Below are 22191 nucleotides of genomic sequence, written 5' to 3'. Positions count from 1 at the left end.
CTCATACACCAACATTTAATGAAACCTTGCCTACTGTTATCCTATCATTGTTCAATAGGCTGGACTAATGTTCTTAGGACATGCTAATGAGAGAATTCAGCATATAAATACCAATAAGAAATGTATTTTAACTTTACCCACAGTATTTCTTTGTTTAGTATATTCTGAAACTTAGATTCCTTCCACCAACAACCTATTTTATGAAATACTGTAATTTTTGAAAAGGAAAAAAAATCTGGCTATATTAAACTCTATAAAGAAAAATACATTATATTTAAAAGAAATATAAGGGGGACTGTGAAGTAATTGACAGCCTTGAAGTGGTCATAGTGGGTCTGAGGGAGGAGCAAACAAGAGAAATTGGCAAGCTTCCAAGAAGAACCATTTGGTGGGTAGCCCGATGTTCTAGCAACTGCTGATTTTTATTTGTTTTTGTAGTTTATGGTGGAGTTATGTAGAGTCCTGGATAGATGCTCTTTTTATTTAAGTAATTCCAAAAACTTTCATACATATGAAACAGCTCGAGACATGAAATTCTGGTGAATACATTTGGAATATCTAAATTGATGAACATTTGAAAAAGCAGATGGTATAGGATTCAAAGGATTATAAAGGAGGCACTGCTGCACATATAAGTAATTCTATCAAGCAATGACCCATTTTTAAAAAGCAACTATATATAAAGAAACAGCAAGATTTAAAATACATGAGCCAAAGAATAAAAAATATATAGATATAGATATATATAAAAACTTCTGATTATGCATTTTTCCATCAGTATAGGAACACCATACCCTCCCCCAAAAAAGCTAGCTACATTGACCTAAGCACTCTTCTGTCAACATAGCAGTGTCTACACTGGGAGAGTGCCAGCATAGCTACATCATGTGACTAGCTTTATCACATCCTCTGGCCAATTGCAGCTATGCTGATAAAACTTTTGCATGTTGAATAGACCTAAATCAAAATTGAAGATCTTTCTAAAAGTTATACTGTAGTTCAAACACTAGCTGTCAAGCTAGATGGAGGAGCTGTTAAGATAGTCAAAGGACCACTGATTATAATTAGAAAACATCAGAAGCATTCTGCTAGTGGCATTGGTCAGAAATGTACAAATTTCCAGTGACAAGATACCAAGATGTTCCAGAAATCCATCTTCTGCTAGGGAACACAGTCATTTCCACTTATAGCCTTTTTGTATACATGAAAGAGTACTACACAGGGTATGTCTTTTGAAAGAAAGCGTCCACACTGAATGGACGCTATTTCACATTTGTGCTGTGATTACTGTGGATGGAGTGGCCCCCAGGGCACCTGTGCTTTTTCCTGGAGGCCTCTTCTTTCAAAAACTTCCTCTTCATCCACATGTGCCTATTTCTGAAAGAGCTCTTTCGGAAAAGGCATTCTTCCTTGTAGGATGAGGTTTACCTATGTCGGAAAAAAACTAGCATTCTTTCAATTTTCTTTGAAATAACGCAATAGCAGTGTGGATGCAAGTGATTTTTTTTTTTTTTTGGAAAAAAGGCCGTTTAAAAAAAAAAAAACCTGCAGTCTAGATGCACCCAAACTGACAGCTTATTTTTGTGTGTCTCATACAGTTCAATCTGGGATAGTCAGTTACTGACACATACCAGTTTAGCTTTTGACAAAAGTGGGTACCATCACTCCAACTCTTTTTACATGTGCTGAACCAAGCTTCCACTGCAAGCTAGGTGTTACGGTTTTTGAAGGAGGTAGCCAATCGGATTTGTAAAAGTAGCATGTCAACAATACTAAAGGCCACAACACAAGCTTGTGTATGGGCAACATTACTTGCAATAGCTGGAGCCCCACATAATCTTAAAACCAGGTACAAGTTAACAGTTTTGCTGGTTGTCTGTACTGTCTCTCCCAAATATTATTCTGTAGTAAATTATGGATATATTATCCAATACTTAACCATTGATTAAATGCAATGTGTGTCATAATGTAAGGTACTTCTAGATCGCCCATCACTGTAGTATTTGAGCACCTTACAATCTATTATTTATCCTCATACTATTAATGAGATAAGGAAATGCTATCATTCTCATTTTACAGACGAGGAATTGTAGCTAAGGCTATGTCTACACAACAGTGTTTATCGGAATAACTGATGTTATTACAAAATAACATTGTGTGCACCTACATCACAAGACTTTATTTTGAAATAATGTCGAGCTGAAGGACTTTTACTCCAATCAATGGTAACTCATTTCACAACGAGTAAGGGAAGTCAAAGGAAGAGTGCTTTTCCTTTGACTTCCTGCAGCGTAGACAGTGCCAAAGCCAAATTAAACTAGTTCGACTTCAGCTACACAATTGATGTAGCTGAAGTTGGGTAGCTTAATTCAACTTTAGCTCTGCTGTGTAGACGTATCCCAAGTGAATTGCCTAAGATCACACAGAAAGCTTGAGAAGGAACTTAAATCCAGATCTTTCAAGATCTAGGCTAGTACCCTGCCCACTGGACCATCCTCCCCATCTGACTTTCACTACCATATATGACAGTGATACTCCACTCACCATAAACATTTTAGCAAATATCCAATATTTACCTTTTATTACTTAGTGCATCTTTACTGAGTTTGACACACACATAAACACTTTTCAATGTTATGTACAAGGATAAAAACATGTTTTGATCACTTAAAAGTCAAACATGGTTTTATGATATCTATAAGAACATAGTGTAAGTAATCATTTACCTGAGTTAATAGTGCAATATATAAATTCAGACAATTTTGCTAATAAGATACTTTACAGTAAAGATGAGTGTTTCAAGTAAAAATCTCTATAACCAGTGCTTAGAATGGTAATAAATCATAGCTATGAGGAAAGAGTTCTAGGACAAAAAAATTAAATATCTAAAATGTCATTAATATGTATTGTACACATATACCTACTTCTGTAATAAATTACTATCCTAGCTAAATTGTAAGTATTAGCAAAAATACAAAAACAAGAAAAAACAGTATAAATTTTTTTTACCCCAAATGCATTTAGTATTCAAGAAATATTTTGATATCAACAATCAAATTTTAATGCATACAAAATATTTTTCTTTTAAAGAAATTAAACTTATTTAACGATGTAAATAAATAAAATTGATGAATCATACAGCCATAACCTCTCTTGTTTTATGCAGTAAAACTATGGATCTCTTCTTTGGAATATCCAAGATCCTGCAGAAACCTGAAAATCAATACAGTAATCAAATATGTTACTTTACATATAAGGTGACATGAATTGCAGAACAGTAAAGCTAAATAGTATGCAGTTCAGCAACAGCATCTCTCATTTTCCATAAGATGAACTACTAAAAATCAGTCTTGCTATGCAAATACATTAAAAACAAACTCCCAATTCAAACGTAATGCATAAAAATACTTAATATGATGCTATATGTTCTTTAAAAGAAACACAACAAGAAAGAGTAACATCTTGAAGTATTTAAGATTTAGTTACCAACGAAATCTTCAAGAAAAAAAAAATATATTGGTCAGTCTGAATTTTATTAGATCTATGAAACTGCTCTGACCTCAACAGATGTAACCAGCATTGCTATTTGGCCCACCATTTTAGCAAGGCTATAAAATTACTACGAAGCACTTCAATGTCTCTACAAGATTTTAATAGAACAGCATCTTCATATTCAATTCTGATTCAGCTGACACGATCAGAAATTGGCATTACTTAAAAGCTCTTTTCATGAATTCATGTAATCACAGACATAATCCCATTTGGAGAAAGTGATAAGCTTCACAATTCTTACTTATCTATCAAAAAGTGTGACATAGCTACAAAAAATAAGAAAGCAATACTTTGATAAGATGGAAAGCGTTAACTTGGTGAAACTTGGGCTGTAGTTAATATTTGGATGAACGATTTCTGTAAGTTTTAAGCAAATATGGCCATAAAAATTTGTAACCTGTATTACATAAAAAGAATGGAACCTAGTAGTAGGAAACCGTTTTTAAAAGCAAATTTTTCTGGTATGATTGTATTATATCCTTTTGTAATTATCCAGTTTAAAAAATGCAAACTAGCAAAAATGGTTTTGCTTGCATACAAGGAAAATTCTATGTTCATTTTAGATATTCTAATACACAAAGGATGATAAAGTTATATACAGTTAACTTCAGAAACAAGATTTTTTTTTTATTTTTTTTTTACACTCACTGTATTCCTTGTTCGGTGAAAGGTGTTGGGCCGCAGACACAAATAAGCAATTTGGAGTCTTTTTTGCTTCTTTTCACAAATTCAGAAAGGAGAGATGAAGAAATTTTTCCTTGTTTGCCTGTCCATTCCTTTCTTGGCTCTGAGAGAATAAATTGTACCTCAAACCTGCGAAATTAGAGGACATGTAAAAATATTGTTTCCATACAGATATTTGCAACACTATCCATGTATGCCAGGGCAGATAAAAATCATAGATTTTTTTGCTGGCAATTTGCAAAGAAATTTAAAACTAGCGAAATGGTGGCAGTTAGTGGCGTAGTATCTGGAACCAGAATTTGTTGAAGTTCTAAACCATCTTTTGATGGCACTAATCTCCTGTAGACATAGTAAGAATATTTTTGTTCATTTCACTTCAACTAGTCCAGTAGAATGACTTATTCAAAGTTGAGAAATCAACTGGGAGTTGAAAAATTTTTCTTCTACTTCCTCTTAAACAGTTTTAATTCAGAGATGAACCCTACTAGTTCTAAAATCTTGAAGGGACACAGTGACCAGAAATAAATCAGTACAATACTTCTCTTCTAGACCATATTTGACAAATGTTTGTCTAAACTGCTCTTCAAAATCTCTAATGATGAAGATTCTACAACCTCCCTAGATAACTTATTCCAGCACTTAATCATCCTTAGGGTAGGTCTAGACTTATTTTCACTTTCGAAAGAAGATATGCAAATTTGGTGGTAATTTGCACATCTTCTTCCAGTCGCTTTTTCGAAAGAGTTCTTTTCAAAAAAGCAAACAGTTTAGACATGTTTCTTTCAAAAAACAAACAAACAAACAAACAAAAAAACTCAAAAAGGTTTACAGGTTCTTTTGAAAAAAGGGTTGCTTTTTTTTCCCCAAAAGAAGCACATCTAAACTGCTTGCTTTAAAAAAAAAAAAAAAAAAAAAAAAAAAAAAAACCTTTTGAAAAAGTGATCAGATGAAGATATGCAAATTACTGCCAAACTTGCATATCTTCTTTCAAAAGTGAAAGTAAGTCTAGACATATCCTTACAGTTAGGAAGCTTTTCCTAATGTCCAACAAATTTAATTCCTTGCCACAATTTAAGCCTATTTGTGCTTGTCCTAGTCTCAAAGGTTAAAGAGAACAATTTTTCTCCTTCCTCCTTTTAACAACCTTTGAGTATTTATCAATATTCCACCTCAGTCTTCTCCAAACTAAAATCTCATTTTTTTTCAATCTTCCCTCATAACCCACGTTTTCTATAGCTTTAATAATGTTTGTTGCTTTTCTCTGGACTTACTCCAATCTGTCCACATCTTTCTTGAAATGTGACGTCCAGAACTAACACAACATTCCAGAGGAGGCTTAATCAGTACAGAGTAGAATAGATCGCATCTTGTGTTTTGCTTACAACACTCTTCTAACAGATGCCAGAGTGACATTTGCTTTTTCTACAGTAGTCGACTTTTTCTGCACTGTAGATTCTCATTCATCTTATCCATTATAACCCGAGATCCCTTTCCACAATACATGTTGCTAGGCAGTCATTTCCCATTTATATATGTCATTCAACTGTTCCTTCTTAAGAGGAGGACTTTGCATTTGTATTTTATTTTTATTTCAGACCATTTTTCCAGTATCTCCAGATAATTTTGGGGAAAAAACCCTTAAAAACAATGAGTGGTCCTGTAGCACCTTAAAGACTAGCAACAAAAATGTAGACAGTATCATGAGCATTCTTGGGCACAACCCACTTCTTCAGATGAATGGAGCAAGAGGCACAGAAGGACAAATATAAAGCAGAAAAAGAGGAGAGGGGAAGGTTAGGGGGTTGTCTGTAAGTGAGGATTGGCCTGTCTGCCAAGGCCTGTGAGAGTGAAGGATCATTTTCCAGAATAGGTTGTAGATTGTTAATGATGTACTGGAGGGGTTTAAATTGGTGGCTACAGGTGATGACTAGCAGTGTTCTGTTATTTTGTTTGTTGGGCCTAGCTTGAAAAAGTTGATGCCTGAGGACTCATCTGGCTCTGTCAATCTGTTTTTTCACTTCCTCAGGGGGGAATTTAAAATCCTGCCTGTGGGGATTTTGTCTCTGTCTGTGGGATTGGAGCAAATCCGGTTGTATCTTAAGGCCTGGCTGTAAACAACTGATCAGGTGATGTGTCCTGGGTGGAAGCTAAAGGCATGTAGATAAGTATAACAGTCGGTAGGTTTCCAGTATAAGGTGGTGGAAATGTGGCCGTCATTTAATTGTACTGTAGAGTCATTGAGTGGACTGGTCCAGGCTGATGTTGATGGCAGGGTGGAAGTTGTTGAACTCCTCCTGGAATTCTTCAAGGGTCTTCTTTCTGCGGGTCCATATGATGAAGATGTTGTCAATATAGTGTACATATAATACACGTGTTAGGGAACGAGAACTGAGGAAATGTTATTCAAGGTCAGCCATAAAGACATTGGTATTGTGGGTCATGCACAGGTGCTGCTAGCTGTGCTGCTGACTTGGAAGATATAAATTGTCCCTAAACTGAAAATAGTTGTAGGTGAGAATAAAATCACAAAGCTCAGTCACCCAGGTGTGCATTGGCGTCATCAGGGACAGTGTTCCTGACGGCTAGTAGTCCATCATCTTGTGGAATATATGGCGTGAAAAATCCAGTAACAGCTTCCTCCATTCATCTGAAGAAGTGGATTGTGCCCACAAAAGCTCACAATACTATCTATATTTTTTGCTAGTCTTTAAGGTGCTACAGGACCACTCATTTTTAAGTGTTTCTTTTTAAAGTTACAGACTAACACAGCTACCCCTCCAAGACTTTCAGATTATTCTGAGTTTTAATCCTACTCATCAAGCATTTGCAACCCCTTCCATCTTGATTTTGTCCACAAACTTTATAAATGTACTCTCAATCCCATTATCTAAATCACTGATGAAGATATTGAACACAACTGGACCCAGAATTCACACTCTTCATAGGCTATTTTTTGGGAACAGTATTTCAACCATTTGTGAATTCACCTTATTGTAGTTCCATTTAGGCTGTATTTCCTTAGTTTGTTTTGTAAGGTGATCATGTGACAGTATCAAAAGTCTTACTCAAGTCAAAATATACCACTTCTATCACTTCCCCCCTACCCATTCCTCTAAAAGGCTCATTACCCTGTCAAAGAAAGCTATTACGTTGGTTTGAAATGATTTGTTCTTGACAAATCAATGAGGAATGTGACTTTTCCCATTGTCTTCTAGGTGTCTGCAAATTGATTGCTTAATTATTTGCTCCATTATCTTTTCAGGTACTGAAGATAACTGGTCTAATTCCTGGCATCATCTTCATTTCCCTTTTTATAGATGAGCATCCATCTAACCTGACATTTTGAATATTACTGTTAATAGCTCAGATAACTCCTCAATCGGCTTTTTCTGTTTTTAGGATGTATTTCACTAGTAAACATCTTGAAAACAACTAACTTGTCTAAGTAATTTTCAGCATGTTCTTTCTTTATTTTAGCACTGGACCCTTCCTTGTTTTCACAGACATTCATTAAGTTACATGTCCAATTGCTATTAAACCTTTTGGTGAAAAACAAAAAATGTGTATAGATATAATCTAGCCTCCTGGTTAAAACAAGAAGTTCCAAATTTAGTTACAAATAAAGTTTAAATAGTTACCAATCAATGAGAATTAACTTTTTTGGAAAATAAAATAGAACTACAAACCAAGATTAAAACTAATGAATGTAATCAAGGTTTCTTACTTGCTGATTTAAATCATAGTTAAAACTAGTGATTTAAATCCCTGATTTAAAATAAAACGACTCTGATGCATCTTAGGCTATGTCTAGACTGCAAGCCTCTTTCGAAAGAGCCTCTTTCGAAAGATACTTTCGAAAGAGCCTCTTTCGAAAGATACTTTCGAAAGAGCCTCTTTCGAAAGAGAGCGTCTAGACTGCACGTTGAACTTTCGAAAAAGCGGCTTGCTTTTTCGAAAGAAAGCATCCAGTGAGTCTGGATGCTCTCTTTCGAAGAAGCCCTATTTACATTGAAGAACGCCTTCTTTCGAAAGAGGAACTTTCGAAAGAAGGCGTTCTTCCTCGTGAAATGAGGTTTACCGCCATCGAAAGAAAAGCCGCGTTCTTTCGATTTAATTTCGAAAGAACGCGGCTTGAGTCTGGACGCAGGGGAAGTTTTTTCGGAAAAAGGCTACTTTTCCCGAAAAAACCCCTGAGTCTGGACACAGCCTTAGAGAGCTAATGATTTTCATGACATACATACTTGTTCCACCTCTAAAAACTGACTGCCAAGACAGTCACTACCTTAGAACAACATAGGTTAGGAAGGGACTTCCTACGTCACTATTGCAGACAACCGTGTCAAACTTGTCAAGCTGCATCTTAAAACCAGTTAAGTTTCTTGCCCTCATTCTTATTAGAAGGCTGTTCAAGTACCTTAACTCCTCTCTGGTTAGACACATTCTAATCTCCAACCTCAACTTACCATGGCCAGTTTGTACTCACCATTTGTTCTAGTGTGAACACTATTCATAAAGTTAAATAGGTCTTCTCTTTCCCTGGTATTTACTCTGGATTTCCTTCTTTTTCAGACAACTAACATAACCCTGCATCTCAGCCTTTATTTTGCTATGCTCAACATGTCAAGGCCTGAGTCTACTCTTGTAAAATAGGAGTTCCATTGCCCCATCATCCTATTTAATTCAGTATTAAATTTGCACTAGTATGTAGAGCCATTTAATGCTTGTAATAGGAAAAGAAGAAAATTGGATTTGTGTATTAAGCTAGAAGACGCTATTGACAAGTTATGGAGGAAGGAACAGTGATAATCATAGTGCAGACAACTTCGGGAAAGAACAGGTGTTTGGACAGCAAATAATAAAACAACTGGATTGATTGATTGATTGATTGCATACAATATTATTGTGCAAGAAAAATATGTCGAGTAAGGTCTTATTAAAATATATGTTCTAAACTTAATACAGGCAGTCCCCGGGTTACGTACAAGATAGGGACTGTAGGTTTGTTCTTAAGTTGAATCTGTATGTAAGTCGGAACTGGTGTCCAGATTCAGCCGCTGCTGAAACTGACCAGCAGCTGACTACAGGAAGCCGGAGGCAGAGTTGCTCTGCCCCGGGCTTCCTGGAATCAGCTGCTGATCAGTTTCAACAGGATGAATCTAGACGCCAGTTCCGACTTACATACAGATTCAACTTAAGAACCCCAGGTGTCCCCAAGTCAGCTGCTGCTGAAACTGATCAGCGGCTGATTCCAGGAAGCCCGGGGCAGAGCAACTCTGCCTCGGGCTTCCTGTAGTCAGCGCTGGTCAGTTTCAGCAGCGGCTGACTTGGGGACGCCTGGGGCAGAGCAGCTGGGGTGCTGCTGAGTTGCTCCAGTAGCGCCGCTCCTCAGCGCTACTGGACCAACACCGCAGCACCCAACCTGCTCTGCCCCAGGCGTCCTGATTCAGCCGCTGCTGAAACTGACCAGCAGCAGCTGAATCAGGACACCTGGGGCAGAGCAGCTGGGGTGCTGCTGGGTTGGTCCAGTAGCGCCCAGAGCGGCGCTGCAGGACTAACCGGCAGCGCCCCAGCTGCTCTACCACAGGCGTCCGGAGAAAAGCCTGGTCTGCTGTCGAGGGGGAGGGGGGGCCGCACTAGCTGCGCACCCCTCCCTCCCCCCAGCAGACCAGGGAGACGCAGAGCAGCTTTTCTCGCCCCGGAGGACGCAGGCGGCAGGACCGCAGCACATCTGGGCGTCCTGCCGCTCCCGTCCTCCGGGGCGAGAAAAACCCTGTTCGTAACTGCGGATCCGACATAAGTCGGATCCGTGTAACTCGGGGACTGCCTGTAATCACTTTGAGAAATGTATCAAAGATATGATTATGAACATATGTATTTAGAGATTGGTGCTTAAATTTTGGCTCTACCTCACAATAGTACACTGCGTTATCAGACAGGGAGTGGCACCTATCAAGCTAGGAGTTTACCCAAATCTGGACTCAAATAATGATCCATTGTACAACTCATGAAAAGACAAATGATGAGCCATTAGAGTTCATAGAGAGACACAGACAGTAGGGAATTTCCTGCACTATGGATAATGATAAGCCTCTCTGCTAGGAGAAAAGGAACAGAGCTTTTTAAGCAGGAGGCTTGAAACTGGAGTATTCTTACAAAACTTAAAGGACAGTCTCTAAGGTGGCGGTGGCCTGTGAATGCTGGATCCTTCCTTGGCTAAGGTATAAATTAGGAAACAGTTCAAAGGCAATAAGAAATGCCTATTAGAAAAGATTTTATTAAATAAAGTATAAAGCCTAAGTTGTATCTGTTTATTTACTATGTCACTTGTATGTTTGCTCTCCCTTATTTCATCATTAAATCTTTTTTATTAAATAAAACTTTTGCTTATTTTTACCTGAAGAGAGGTTTGTTATGCAACCTACATGGCGCATGGGACACAAATGAATTGATAACTGGGGTCTGGTTTCAAAGCTTCGGCAGTGTCAAATCAGAGGAGGAAAGTCCAAGTGTCTAGCAGTTGACAACTCAGGAAAGATGGATTTGAGGTGGCTTGGGACTACAAGGGCTGTTGGTGTCACCCAACAGGGAGTAACTCATCTAGTGGAAGTCAGGTGAGACCTGTGCTTATTTTACATGGTTTTACTTTTGAGTGCAGTTCTACCACCAAAAAAAAAAAAAAAAAAAAAAAAAAAACCCACCCACACACCTATATTTTTAAGTTACACTTCATGATAAAATGCAAATATTTGTAATAAAGTACTGTACACTTTGTATTGTGTTGCAATTGAAATCTATATTTGAAAATGTAGAAAAAATTCAAAAATAGTAAATAAATTTCAATTGATAGTCTATTTTTAAACAGTTCAATAAAACTGAATCATAATTTTTACATTGTAATTATTTTTTGAATTAATCACTTGAACTAACTGTGATTAACTGACAGCCCTATTTAATCTTTTTTTCTTATTACCAGCCCTGAAAATTCAGCCTGGCTTCTGACAGACATGTTGGGTTCTTTACATCTCATACAGCATATCATTAATAAAGTTCCTCAGGCCATGACGTGCAATGAACTCCTGTGGAAAGCCACTGCCTTCAAAGGCTTTTCACAAGTGTAACTAATGGAAATATTCTGTTGAAGCATACACATGATGGAACAGAATCTGCAGCCTGCTGGGGTCCATAAAAGTGTTCTCTTTCAGTGCTAATGCAAGTAGAAGGCAGTAAACACAATTTTATCACTAAATACATGTTTTTCTTAATATGCCCAGAGGCAAATGTCACTGTCCAAGTGACACCATCTGTGGCACTTTCAAATTAAGAAAAGCTTTTTGCTTGAATCAAATCTTACTACCAACCCTATCTCTATGAGAATCGACAACAGATTGTCACACACATAATATTCTCTCTACCCTGCAATGTTCTAGTCCCAATTACTCAAGAAAACATTGAAGCAAAGTAACCCCTGAAGTTGTTAGTATTGAAGTCATTTTTCTGCTACATTAAATCCCGTCACCTACTTTAAAAGTTTAAAGAACACATCCTTGATACTGTTTATATCTTATTTTATACACAATCCCTGTTTTATTATAATTATTAATAATAAAAAATCTGCGATAGTCTATTTTTTTTTGTCAAGGTCAAATTTTTTGGTCAAGGAGCCAAGATACAGACTCCAGAGAAATATTTTTCACATTTCAGTAATGAGTAAACAAAAAAAATCACGATCCGTTAAATAGCATCTGTTGGTCCAGATTTGGCCCACAGTGCACCTAGTGACTGCCTCTAAAACAAAATTATTCTCCAGTTCAGTAACTTTTGTAGGAGAAAAAGAGCCTGAAGCATAGGCCTAGTTTAAGTCCTGAGACCTGAACCAAAGTAAACAAGAGTTATATTATGAGTAATAGACAGGCCTTGCAAGTCAGTGTCTGGGACATGAAATCAGCACTATAACTGCTAGCACTGCTAAAAGCACACAAAATATGTAAATACATTCCACCAGGACAGCACAAAGACATCACAACTTAGCACATGATAAAATAGTTTGACAAAAAGTGATAAATAGTAATATTTTGTCTGACACATGAGGAGTGAAAGCATAACAATGGGTAGTGAATAGGAATATCTTGGAAGAAAGTATAAGGGGAGGTACCAAACGTGTCATTAATGCGTAAGATGATATGGAAGGTGTGTAGCACTGATTGTCTCAGTCTATAAATATTGGGGTACCTCGACTTAAATCTTTCTCTGGCCTACGAGGCAATAATGAACCCATACTACTGACTGAGAGTGTTAATTGTCACAGATACAAAGCGTTGAGGCTCAGGGCTGCATGGCTACCAACGACTACCAATATACTCCGTTCAACAATAAATGTGCCTTCGTATCTTATCTGAGTCTGTGGTCTTTGGGGGCTTTCTTGAAGTTTATTATGCTAGCTATCTGTGCAGAGCTGGTGTGATATTCTGAGGAAATGTACAAAAACACACACAGATGAATGTATATCATCACGGACAGAAAAGACGACGTGTCTGAACACCACACCAGTGAATCCTGAATTTTCTACATTGCTGTCCTGAACTACTACAACTTTAATAAATTCATACTATTAATACTGTGAACAAATGAATTTAAAATAATTTGTCCTAAGCCATAGCTGTGCATTTCTTGTAATTGGGGGAAAAAATCACATTTATTCTTAATTTTGTATGGCAAGCAAGCTGACATTTATTATCGGGGGGGGGGGGGGCGCGCAGAAGAAATGATATTACATATCATTACAATATTAACGTTAATTTCCACATACGCATTTTAAACTTTTTCACTTTTTTCACCTAGTAACACTTTACGATATTGAATGGCACGCAGAATAATGTTGATTATAGGAGCTTTTAAGCCATTCTGTTACTATTTCTACATTTTATAATCCCATGATTGGAAATCTGGTTGCTGATTTTTTAAATCAGATATTCACTTCCTTTAACTCTGGATTTTAACTCACTATTTGAGATCTTAACTAAAAGGCGTTTTTGTCAGTGTTGAAAAATTTACAAGATTTTTTGGCTGTTTCTGAAATATATTGTAAAATGCCAGAGAACAATTAAGCACTAGCAGACATCATCAGAATCAGAGCAAAACTAGCCGCCAGATCACATCATTCTTTGTAGGCAGTCATCACCAACAAGCAATACACCTTAACAGATTTATGAGCATTAGGATGAGTGCTGATGTTCCAGATTTGATGCATAATTTTACTGGAGGGTTGGGTTTTTTTTTTAAATGTTTCCCAAATTGTGTAACTATCAGATAGTTTTGGCTGGAAAAAAAAATGGTGCCAGATCTTCTCCTATGCCAACTGTAATGATCAATAATGAATGATCAATACAGCACCTAGTATCATGGGGTCCTGGGCTTGTATTATAGCACCTTGGTGCTCTAGTTCCAACAACACATATTTTATAAATGAAATTCTACAAAAATATTGATTACCTTTTATCTTTCAGGGCTAACTGCTCCAGCTGATTTCTCCAAAGTATATCATCTTCTGTTTTGTTGAAGAACATCAACTTCACTATTCTTAAGAAAAAAAAAATCACACAAATACACAACTGCAATATCAATATCTAATTACATAGAAATAATTATAAACAAACAAAGAAAATACTTCACATCTCCAGAACTACTGAATTATGCAACAAGTCATAATCTCTTAAGGACAAAAGTGGAATACATTTTCTAGGAATTCCACAGGCTTTAGTAACAGGATCATATACCTACCTAATAGTTTTTCTTTAGTATTTCAGTGGTATCTAAGCATTACTGTGCTATGCTATTTAAATTGATAAGGAAGTAAAACCCTGCATACCTGTAAGTAATTTTATCATTATACAGTACATGTTAAACTGATCAAGTCTGAGTTTCAAAATAGTGATGATGGATTCTGGTTTTATCATTTGCCATTAGTTTTATAAATTGCAGTACATTATAAGCTAATCTGGCTTTGAAAATATTTAGGTGAAAACGGGTGCTGTAGAGATATTAACACAACAGTCCAACAGTGACTTCTCACTGGAACACAGTACCGATACAATATGCTTCTAATTTTAAATTGAAGTTAATGTAACATCCATCATACCAAATGACCCCAGAACAATTTACAAACTTCAGGTATGTAGAGTGATTAGATATTATTGTTATAGACATTTCAGAAATAGTAGACACAAGAGTCACTTCATCTACCCGCTGAATACAGCTAACCATCTTGGTGACTGGCTGCAGCAAGAGGACAGTAGTGATCAAGGCTCCAGTGCTCCTGCGGTGCATTAGATCTATATAATGCTGCATAGTTCCTCTCACAGCACTAATTTAGTTTAATCAACACAGGGTTTTTAAGCATTTTTTTTCTACATGAATTTTGACATGGCTCTCAAATGTTCATGTGCTACAATTTTTTGTACTCATAAGTAACTACAACACAAGTCATTTGAGAAAGCTAGAGATGATGGGAGCTGAATGAGAGGCAAGGGGAAGAGACAAAAGATGGTTTTAGTATGGGGTATTATTGGTATTCAGGAAGCAGCTGAAGTTTCTAACGCTGAGAGGGATGCATCCCCTCTTTCCATCCTTTATGGGCAGGGGTCGAATGACTAAAGGCTTGCCTACATGCAGAATTACACCAATTTAAATTAAGATGCAATTTTAAGCCACTTTAGTTAAAATGGTATGAATGGCTCTGCCCACACTTAATCAGTCTACCACAGATTTCTTTCAACTTAGCATAAATTAATTAGGAACAGGTTTATAATTAAAATAATCATTATTCCAGCATGTATGTAATAAATCTATTAAAGATGCTTGCATTCCACATTTCTTGGCAATTGCATTTTACTGAACAGGTTTAACTAAGCTGATACAAATGTACATAGATGTAGTCTGTATCTGATGCAGATTTCAATTCCTCATATTCAACAATAATATTAGCTTGTGGATAAAGAGTTAACAGAGATATTTAAGTTACCATAGGCCAGAGTTAACATACAATTGACATGAGTCAAAGCTATAGCTACAATTCAGCAGAAAGTTGACGCTATGCAACTCTGCTATGTAAATAACATAACTGGAGTCAATGTACCTTAAGAGAAGTTACTGTGGGGTCTATACCATGGGAGAGGATGGATGTGGGGATTGGAGGACAAGATCAATGGCAGACATTCTCCCATTGATTTCCTTTACTCTTCTCATCTAGGGTAGCAATGTTCAAATTAGTTTAATCAACTAATCGACTAGTCGACAGGCAGGGGAGCCACAAGGGAGTTAGTTCCTAGCCTCAGGATGCTAACTCTGCTGCGGCTCTGCCTTTTAAATGTATTAAGAGCTGTCGGGCTCTTAATGCATTTAAAAGTCTGAAGCACAGCAGGGAAGGAGATGACCCAGAGCAAGCCGGGACAGCTGATTCCCAGCTCATGCCTGGTCCCTGCTATTCCCCTGCCTCCTGTGGGCCCCACGGAGATGGTGCTGGGGGGAACCGGCTTTTATGCTTATAACTAAGACACTGATCTTTCAGATTCCACAGGGCAAGAGACAATAATATACCATCTGGTACCAATGAAAAATACCAGCAGCTTCTAGTCACCATCTATGCTTGAGCTTCCAATTCTGCACATGAAGGAAAACGTCCCTGAAATAAACAAGGCTTATAGAATCTAAGGTACAACACTTCCTAATCCATTTCTGTTATTCCTGCAGAACCGATTTCAGACATTTATCTTCCATTTCCTCATTAAAGATTTATCTGGTTTGGTACCAAACCATAAGGAGAATACATACCTCACAGTACAAACATTAGTCAGAACATAGTTCAGTAATTTAATCATTGGTGTAAAGCCTGTGCCTGCTGCCAACAAAAAGAGATCTTCTAAAGTTTGAACTTGCGACTTCTTGAAGCTACCTTCAGAATTGCTCACAGAAATATAGTCTCCTATACAACAAACAGAATACTAAACGTTAATGTAGCGGGACTCAGAATACTGGTGACTTATTCTATTCAAGTTCTTATGCTGCCTTCATCACTGTAGTATGAATATTTTCAAAAACTGTGCCATGTGTACACATTATGTCAGTGCATTCTCTAATTCTGTCACCAGTGGAAAAAATGGATGTGCAATGTATTTTTTTTTGCGGGGGTGGGAATTGGTATAAATACACACACACGGCTATGTTTTAGATTAGTGACGACAGAGTCAAAAGTGTGTCATGCATTTGGAGCAACAAGCATTGAGGATTGTGCTAACATCACTCACACAAAAATGAACTTTGTTTTCTACCAAATAGCAGAGAAAACGAAAAATAATGTATTTAGGGAAAAAAAACCCTTACATTAAAAATAATTATTTTTTAGAAAAATTCTAGAAGTTTAGACCTCATTATATATATTTTACAGCATACAGTTCCTAGCAAAATTAGACAGGATACAGCTAAAGGAATACAAGTTTCAAATATTAAATTGAACAAGGGCAAAGTAGAAAGCTGGCTCATACATAAGTTGGTCCCAACTTAAACAGACTTCGGTGGGGGAAACAGCTAAATTATTTAGTGAAAGAAAACACTTACCAATTTGCAGGTGGTCGAGTTCTGGTGTGAACAGTCCATTGGGATAAATTTTCACCATTAAAATTAGGTGTGTACTATCATGGCAAAATGGTTCTTTGAAATCTGATTTCAAGGAGCAAGATACAGGTGTATATGGTTTCACTATCTCAGTACCTATACAAATAGAGGCAAAGAGCAAAATGAAACTTACCACACAAAAGACAAATCAGACCAAGAAATTTAAATGTGATCATATTCATTAAACCATCTGTCTTCTCCTATAATCTCTCAGCAGCTTTTTTAAAAATATATAAAACAGGTTTTAATCACAAAGAAAAGTAAACACAGCGAAGCGCTATTTCTACACCAAACTAATATAAGACAAGTCTCAGCTAACTTAACTCCAGTGAGCGAAGAGTAAAATGTGTTGCTGTACACATCCCCATCTAGAGCCTTTCCACCTAATTTCAAACAATTTATGGCAAAAAGAAATTTTCATAACACATCGCACCACACACTTTCAAGATGTATGTCCCTTCAAGCGCACATTTATAACTAGCTTTGCCTGTTCAGCCCTTGCACATGCCTTATGCCTCCTTGTATCAGACACTGACATTATACATGGTTATGCGAGCAAGCTTATCTCAGTTGTTCTTTACTAAGGTTTTCTAAGGAACAATGAAAGCAGAGGGCAACAACAGAGCCTCCATAGGGGCATACATCTTAAAGAACTACAGTTACTGCACAGGATAATGTTTCCTCCTCCTTTGAGGAGTATTCCTATGAGTGATCTACTCCAAGTGATCTCCGAGCAGTATAACCAGAAGGAGCAGGGAGCTTCAAAACAGGATTTGGAACTGAAGATAGTTTCACCAAGTGCTACTTCGGATCTAATGGCAAGCAGGAGGGCCTAATACTTTGAAAACACAAGAACTGAGATCCAGAGGTAGCAGTTATACATAGCTCAGAAACCGAGATGATCTTCAAAAATGCAGAAGATGTCACTTGCAACCTGACTGAGTACATTCTCATCCCTGGGGCAGGTTGAGCACCTGTAGATTCATAACAAGGAGATACAAAATCTGGACTCCCTTTTGGGGGCCTGTGATTTTCCACACAGTGGTTTAGGAACGGACTTTGGAAAAGGGTCCCATTGTAAGTTAAAGCTATTGGTTATTCTTCACACTCCCACAACTCAAGGAGGACATGCTAGTGTTCTGTCTCAGGTCAAGTTGACAGCAGGAACTGAGGGCAGTTGGCCCATGTACCCTTACAGAGATTTAGTATTTGCCCTGAGGTGGCAAAGAAAGCACATGCAGACTGAAAAACCACTGCTAACTAGAAATCTCTGATAAAAAATATGAGATGCATGCACATCTGAAGTAGAACACTTAGAGGGCCACTATTCAAAAAACAACATTTTGTAAACTAAACACTGAGCCACAGCATGTGCAATGTTATTTTAAAATATTTATAAAAAACCTTGTGCAATATGAAGAAGAATTATAAACAATGGTTTCATACAATATCACATCCAACCTCTTGTCAAATACTGAACATACTTTAAAAAGACCTATTCATAGTCAATAGCACTTGAGATTAGGTTTGTCTAAATCTTCACCTTCAACAGGAATTGTGAAATGATTATCTTCTCAACTGGAATGATTATGTGCTGTACTGCACATGAGAAATAGTTTTGCTGTTAAAGTACTACTTGTCATTGGCTTCAACTAGATTTAACTCCCTGGTAGTCCACAGATAGTATTAAGTTGCTTAAGAGGCTGATAAAGAATGGTAACACAACCTTTTGAGTTTGTTTTTTAATAGACTTATTTTGGCTTAATCCCCTTTACTGAAGTTCACATGTTTTCATACACTTTTTAATTTGGAGTTCTCATTAATTTGGTTTAAAAGATATCTTCAGAATTGTGAGAAAAAAAGTGGAGAAGTACAATGTTATTAATTTATTGTTCCCACAGAATCATAGAAATGTAGGGCTAGAAGGGATCAAAAGTCACCTAGTCTAGTGCCGTATGCAGACGTGCTTATTTTAATCTATTCTTAACAACGGCCAACAATAGGGATTCCACAGTCTTCCTTGGAAGTCTATTCCAGTATTTAATGACCCTTGTAGCTAGACATTTTTTTCTTAATAACTAATTTAAATCCCCCTTGATACAGATTAAGCCCATTACTTCTAGTTCAGTCTTCAGAAGGTAAGAAAAAAAATCATCACCTTCTCTTTAGAACCATTTATATACTTGAAGACTGGTATGAGAGCCTCACCTCAGTCCCCTCTGCTTCAGACTACATGAACCCAGACTGTCTCCACTATGTCCATATCTCTATGAAAGTACTGTGCCTACAGCTGGTCACAATACTGCAGGTGGGTCCCCACCAGTTCTGGAACTACCACCTATGATTTATATATGACACTCCTGTGTTAATATACCTAGAATAATATTAGCCTTCTTTACAACTTGCAACACATTATCAACTCATTTTCAGTTTGTGATATACTATAACCCCCGATCCTTGTCTGTAGTACTACCACATTAGTCAGTTATTTCCCATTTTGTAGCTGTCCATTGGGTTTTTCCCTCCTAATTGTAATATTCTGCATTTCTCTATTGAATTTAATCTTGTTGATTTCAAACCTATTTTCCAGTTTATCAATTTGAATTTTAATCCTGTCTTCCACAGTGCCTGCAACCCCTCCCACCTTGGTATCATCCAAGTCATTAATCAAAATATTGACTAGATCCATGCCTGGGCAAATCCCTGTGGGACCTAACAGATATATCTTTCCATTTTAACACCAAACCATTTTATAGAGTGCTTTTCAAGAACTGTACTTTTCTCAACTGTCTACATTCTGACGACAGGACTTCTCTATTCTCTCAGCAAATCAGAATGTTGATCTTTAGGGTACGTTTCAATTACATGGCTCCGTCGATGGAGCCATGTAGATTAGTGTACTTGAAAAAGGGAAATGAAGCGGCGATTAATTAAATCGCCACTTCATTTACATCGAAATGGCTGCCATGCTGTGCCAATCAGCTGTTTGACAGCACAGCGCAGTAGTCTGGACGCTCTGCGGTCGACAACAGAAACCTTTGTCGACCACCCCGGTAAACCTCATTCCGTGAGGCATAACGGGGAAGTTGACAAAGGCTTCCGTTGTTGACCCCGGAGCATCCAGACTACTGCGCTGTGCTGCCAAACAGCTGATCATTTGATGTAAATGAAGTGGTAATTATTTAAATCGCCGTTTCATTTCCCTATGTCTAGAAAGCTCATCTACATGGCTCCGTCGATGAAGCCATGTAGTCTAGACATACCCTGAGTGACCAGTTGAATAACTGTCTTCAGTTGTAAATCTACTAAATCAATCACTTAGCATAGCAGAAATAAAGTCACAGGAGTTGAAGACTCATTGTCACTCACAATGAATGTAAAAATCTCAATGCTCCTTGGCATTTAACTTCAGTAAGTATTATAATCTCACTGTTTATCTAGCTACAGATGATCCATTTCTCTGAGACACTGTTTTAATTGTCATAACTTTCTTACTGTTTATGTAAAACCTAAGAGGTTGCAAAAACTAGGAAACATTTCTTGATACTTTAAATGACTGCTTCTTGGAGCAGCTGGTTCTCGAACTCACCAAGGGTGAGGCAATTCTTGATTTAGTCCTAAATGGAGCACAGGATCTTGTAAACGGGACCTCTTGGAAATAGTGAACATTATGTAATAAAATTTAACATCCATGTGATGGGAAAGACACCTCAGCAGCCTAACATTGTGGCATTTAATTTCAGAAAGGGGAACTACACAAAAATGAAGAGATTAGTTAAGCAATTAAAAGGTACAGTAACAAAAATAAAATCCCCACAAGCTGCATGGAAAGTTTTTAAAAAACACCATAATAGAAGCCCAAATTAAATGTATACCTCAAATTAAAAACACGGTAAGAGAACCAAAGAAGTGCCAGCATGGCTTAACAACAAAGTAAAGGAAGCAGTGAGAGATAAACAGGCGTTGTTTAAAAAGTGGAAGTTAAACCCTAGTGAAGAAAACAGAAAGGAGCATAAACTGTCAAATTAAGTATAAAAATAATAACAAAAGCCAAAAAGGAGTTTTAAGAACAGCTAGCCAAAAAATAAAAAAGTAATAGCAAAATATTTTTCAAATTCATCAGAAGCAGGAAGCCTGCTAAATCACCAGTGGGGCCTCTGGACGATCGAGAGCAATCAAAGACGATAAAGTCACTGCAGAGAAACTAAATGAATTCTTTGCTTCAGCCTTCACAGCTGAGGAGATTAGGAAGATTCCCAAACCTGAGTCATTTTTTGGGGGGTGACAAGTCTGAGGAATTGTCCCAGATTGAGGTGTCATTAGAGGAGGTTTTGGAACCAACTGATTAACTTTATAGTAACAAGTCACTGGGACCCTTGATGGCATTCACCCAAGAGTTCTGAGGAAGAACGGCTTTTCGACAAAGAGGGGGGAGGTTTCGCCCAAAAAGCCGTGTCTTAACTACTTTCACTTTCGAAAGCTCTGCTTTCAAAAGTGAGATTGGAAGAAGATATGCAAACGCCCACGGAATTTGCATATTCTTTCGACACTTTTGCATAGCCTAGATAAGCCCTATCAGAGGCTGGGAATGGGTAAAGGGATAAGGATTGCTTGAAGATTCCCCGTTCCGTTTACTCTCTCTCAGACATCTGGCATTGACCACTGTCAGAAGACAGGATACTGGGCTAGATGGACCTTTGGTCTGACCCAGCATGGCCGTTCTTATGTCCTTATGACATCAATATGGCAACTTAAAGTTTTCTTCCTACTTGAAAATAATATATTTGGAAAATAGCAACATCTCTAAATGCAACATTTGCTATGGGGGAAGACAGGAAGGCTTTCTTCATAATGCCAACAAAAATGGATGGGATGGGTGTAGGAGAAAGGAAGGGAAAAAAATAGTGAATTAGAGTGTTCAAGTTATAGGAAGCTGATAGAGGAGATGCAATACCATCTACATGTTTTGTTAGTCTTTAAGGTGCTACTAGATTATTCGTTGTTTTTCTAGTTACAGACTAAATTGGCTACCCCTCTGAAGCTTTTCATAACTCCAAGCACTAACAGTGAAATAGGTCCCCACTGGGAGACTGATCAATGAATGACAAAAGCTAAACTAAATGTTGTGAAGAGAAAAAAAAGTACGTAAAAAATTCAGTTTAAAATAGACTGGACACATTTTTAGCAACTTAATATTACACAACATTCCTGAAATAAAGGTTTCAGCAATACTTCTCACAGTCCTTACCTAAAATACTCCTATCACTCTGTCTTTTGTTATGGTTTTGC

The 22191-nt window shown here is 37.3% G+C and overlaps 1 protein-coding gene across 2 annotated transcripts in view; it reads right to left on the bottom strand.

Annotated features, from left to right (window-relative positions):
* Nucleotides 1-1202: 1202 nt before the first annotated feature.
* The window catches only part of CYB5R4 (cytochrome b5 reductase 4), an 84791-nt gene continuing 63802 nt past the window's right edge, over nucleotides 1203-22191 (bottom strand). For both annotated transcript variants that reach the window (XM_075923822.1, XM_075923823.1), the window contains 5 exons: nucleotides 16846-16998; nucleotides 16063-16213; nucleotides 13726-13812; nucleotides 4201-4365; nucleotides 1203-3213 (listed from right to left, as the gene is read on the bottom strand). In XM_075923822.1, the coding sequence (XP_075779937.1) occupies nucleotides 3159-3213; nucleotides 4201-4365; nucleotides 13726-13812; nucleotides 16063-16213; nucleotides 16846-16998 (611 nt within the window). In that variant the 3' untranslated portion in view covers nucleotides 1203-3158. The remainder of the gene's footprint in view (nucleotides 3214-4200; nucleotides 4366-13725; nucleotides 13813-16062; nucleotides 16214-16845; nucleotides 16999-22191) is intronic.

Source organism: Pelodiscus sinensis, chromosome 3, assembly GCF_049634645.1.
Source record: "Pelodiscus sinensis isolate JC-2024 chromosome 3, ASM4963464v1, whole genome shotgun sequence".
Taxonomy (NCBI): Eukaryota; Metazoa; Chordata; order Testudines; family Trionychidae; genus Pelodiscus; species Pelodiscus sinensis.
This window is presented reverse-complemented; position numbering and strand designations above follow the sequence as displayed.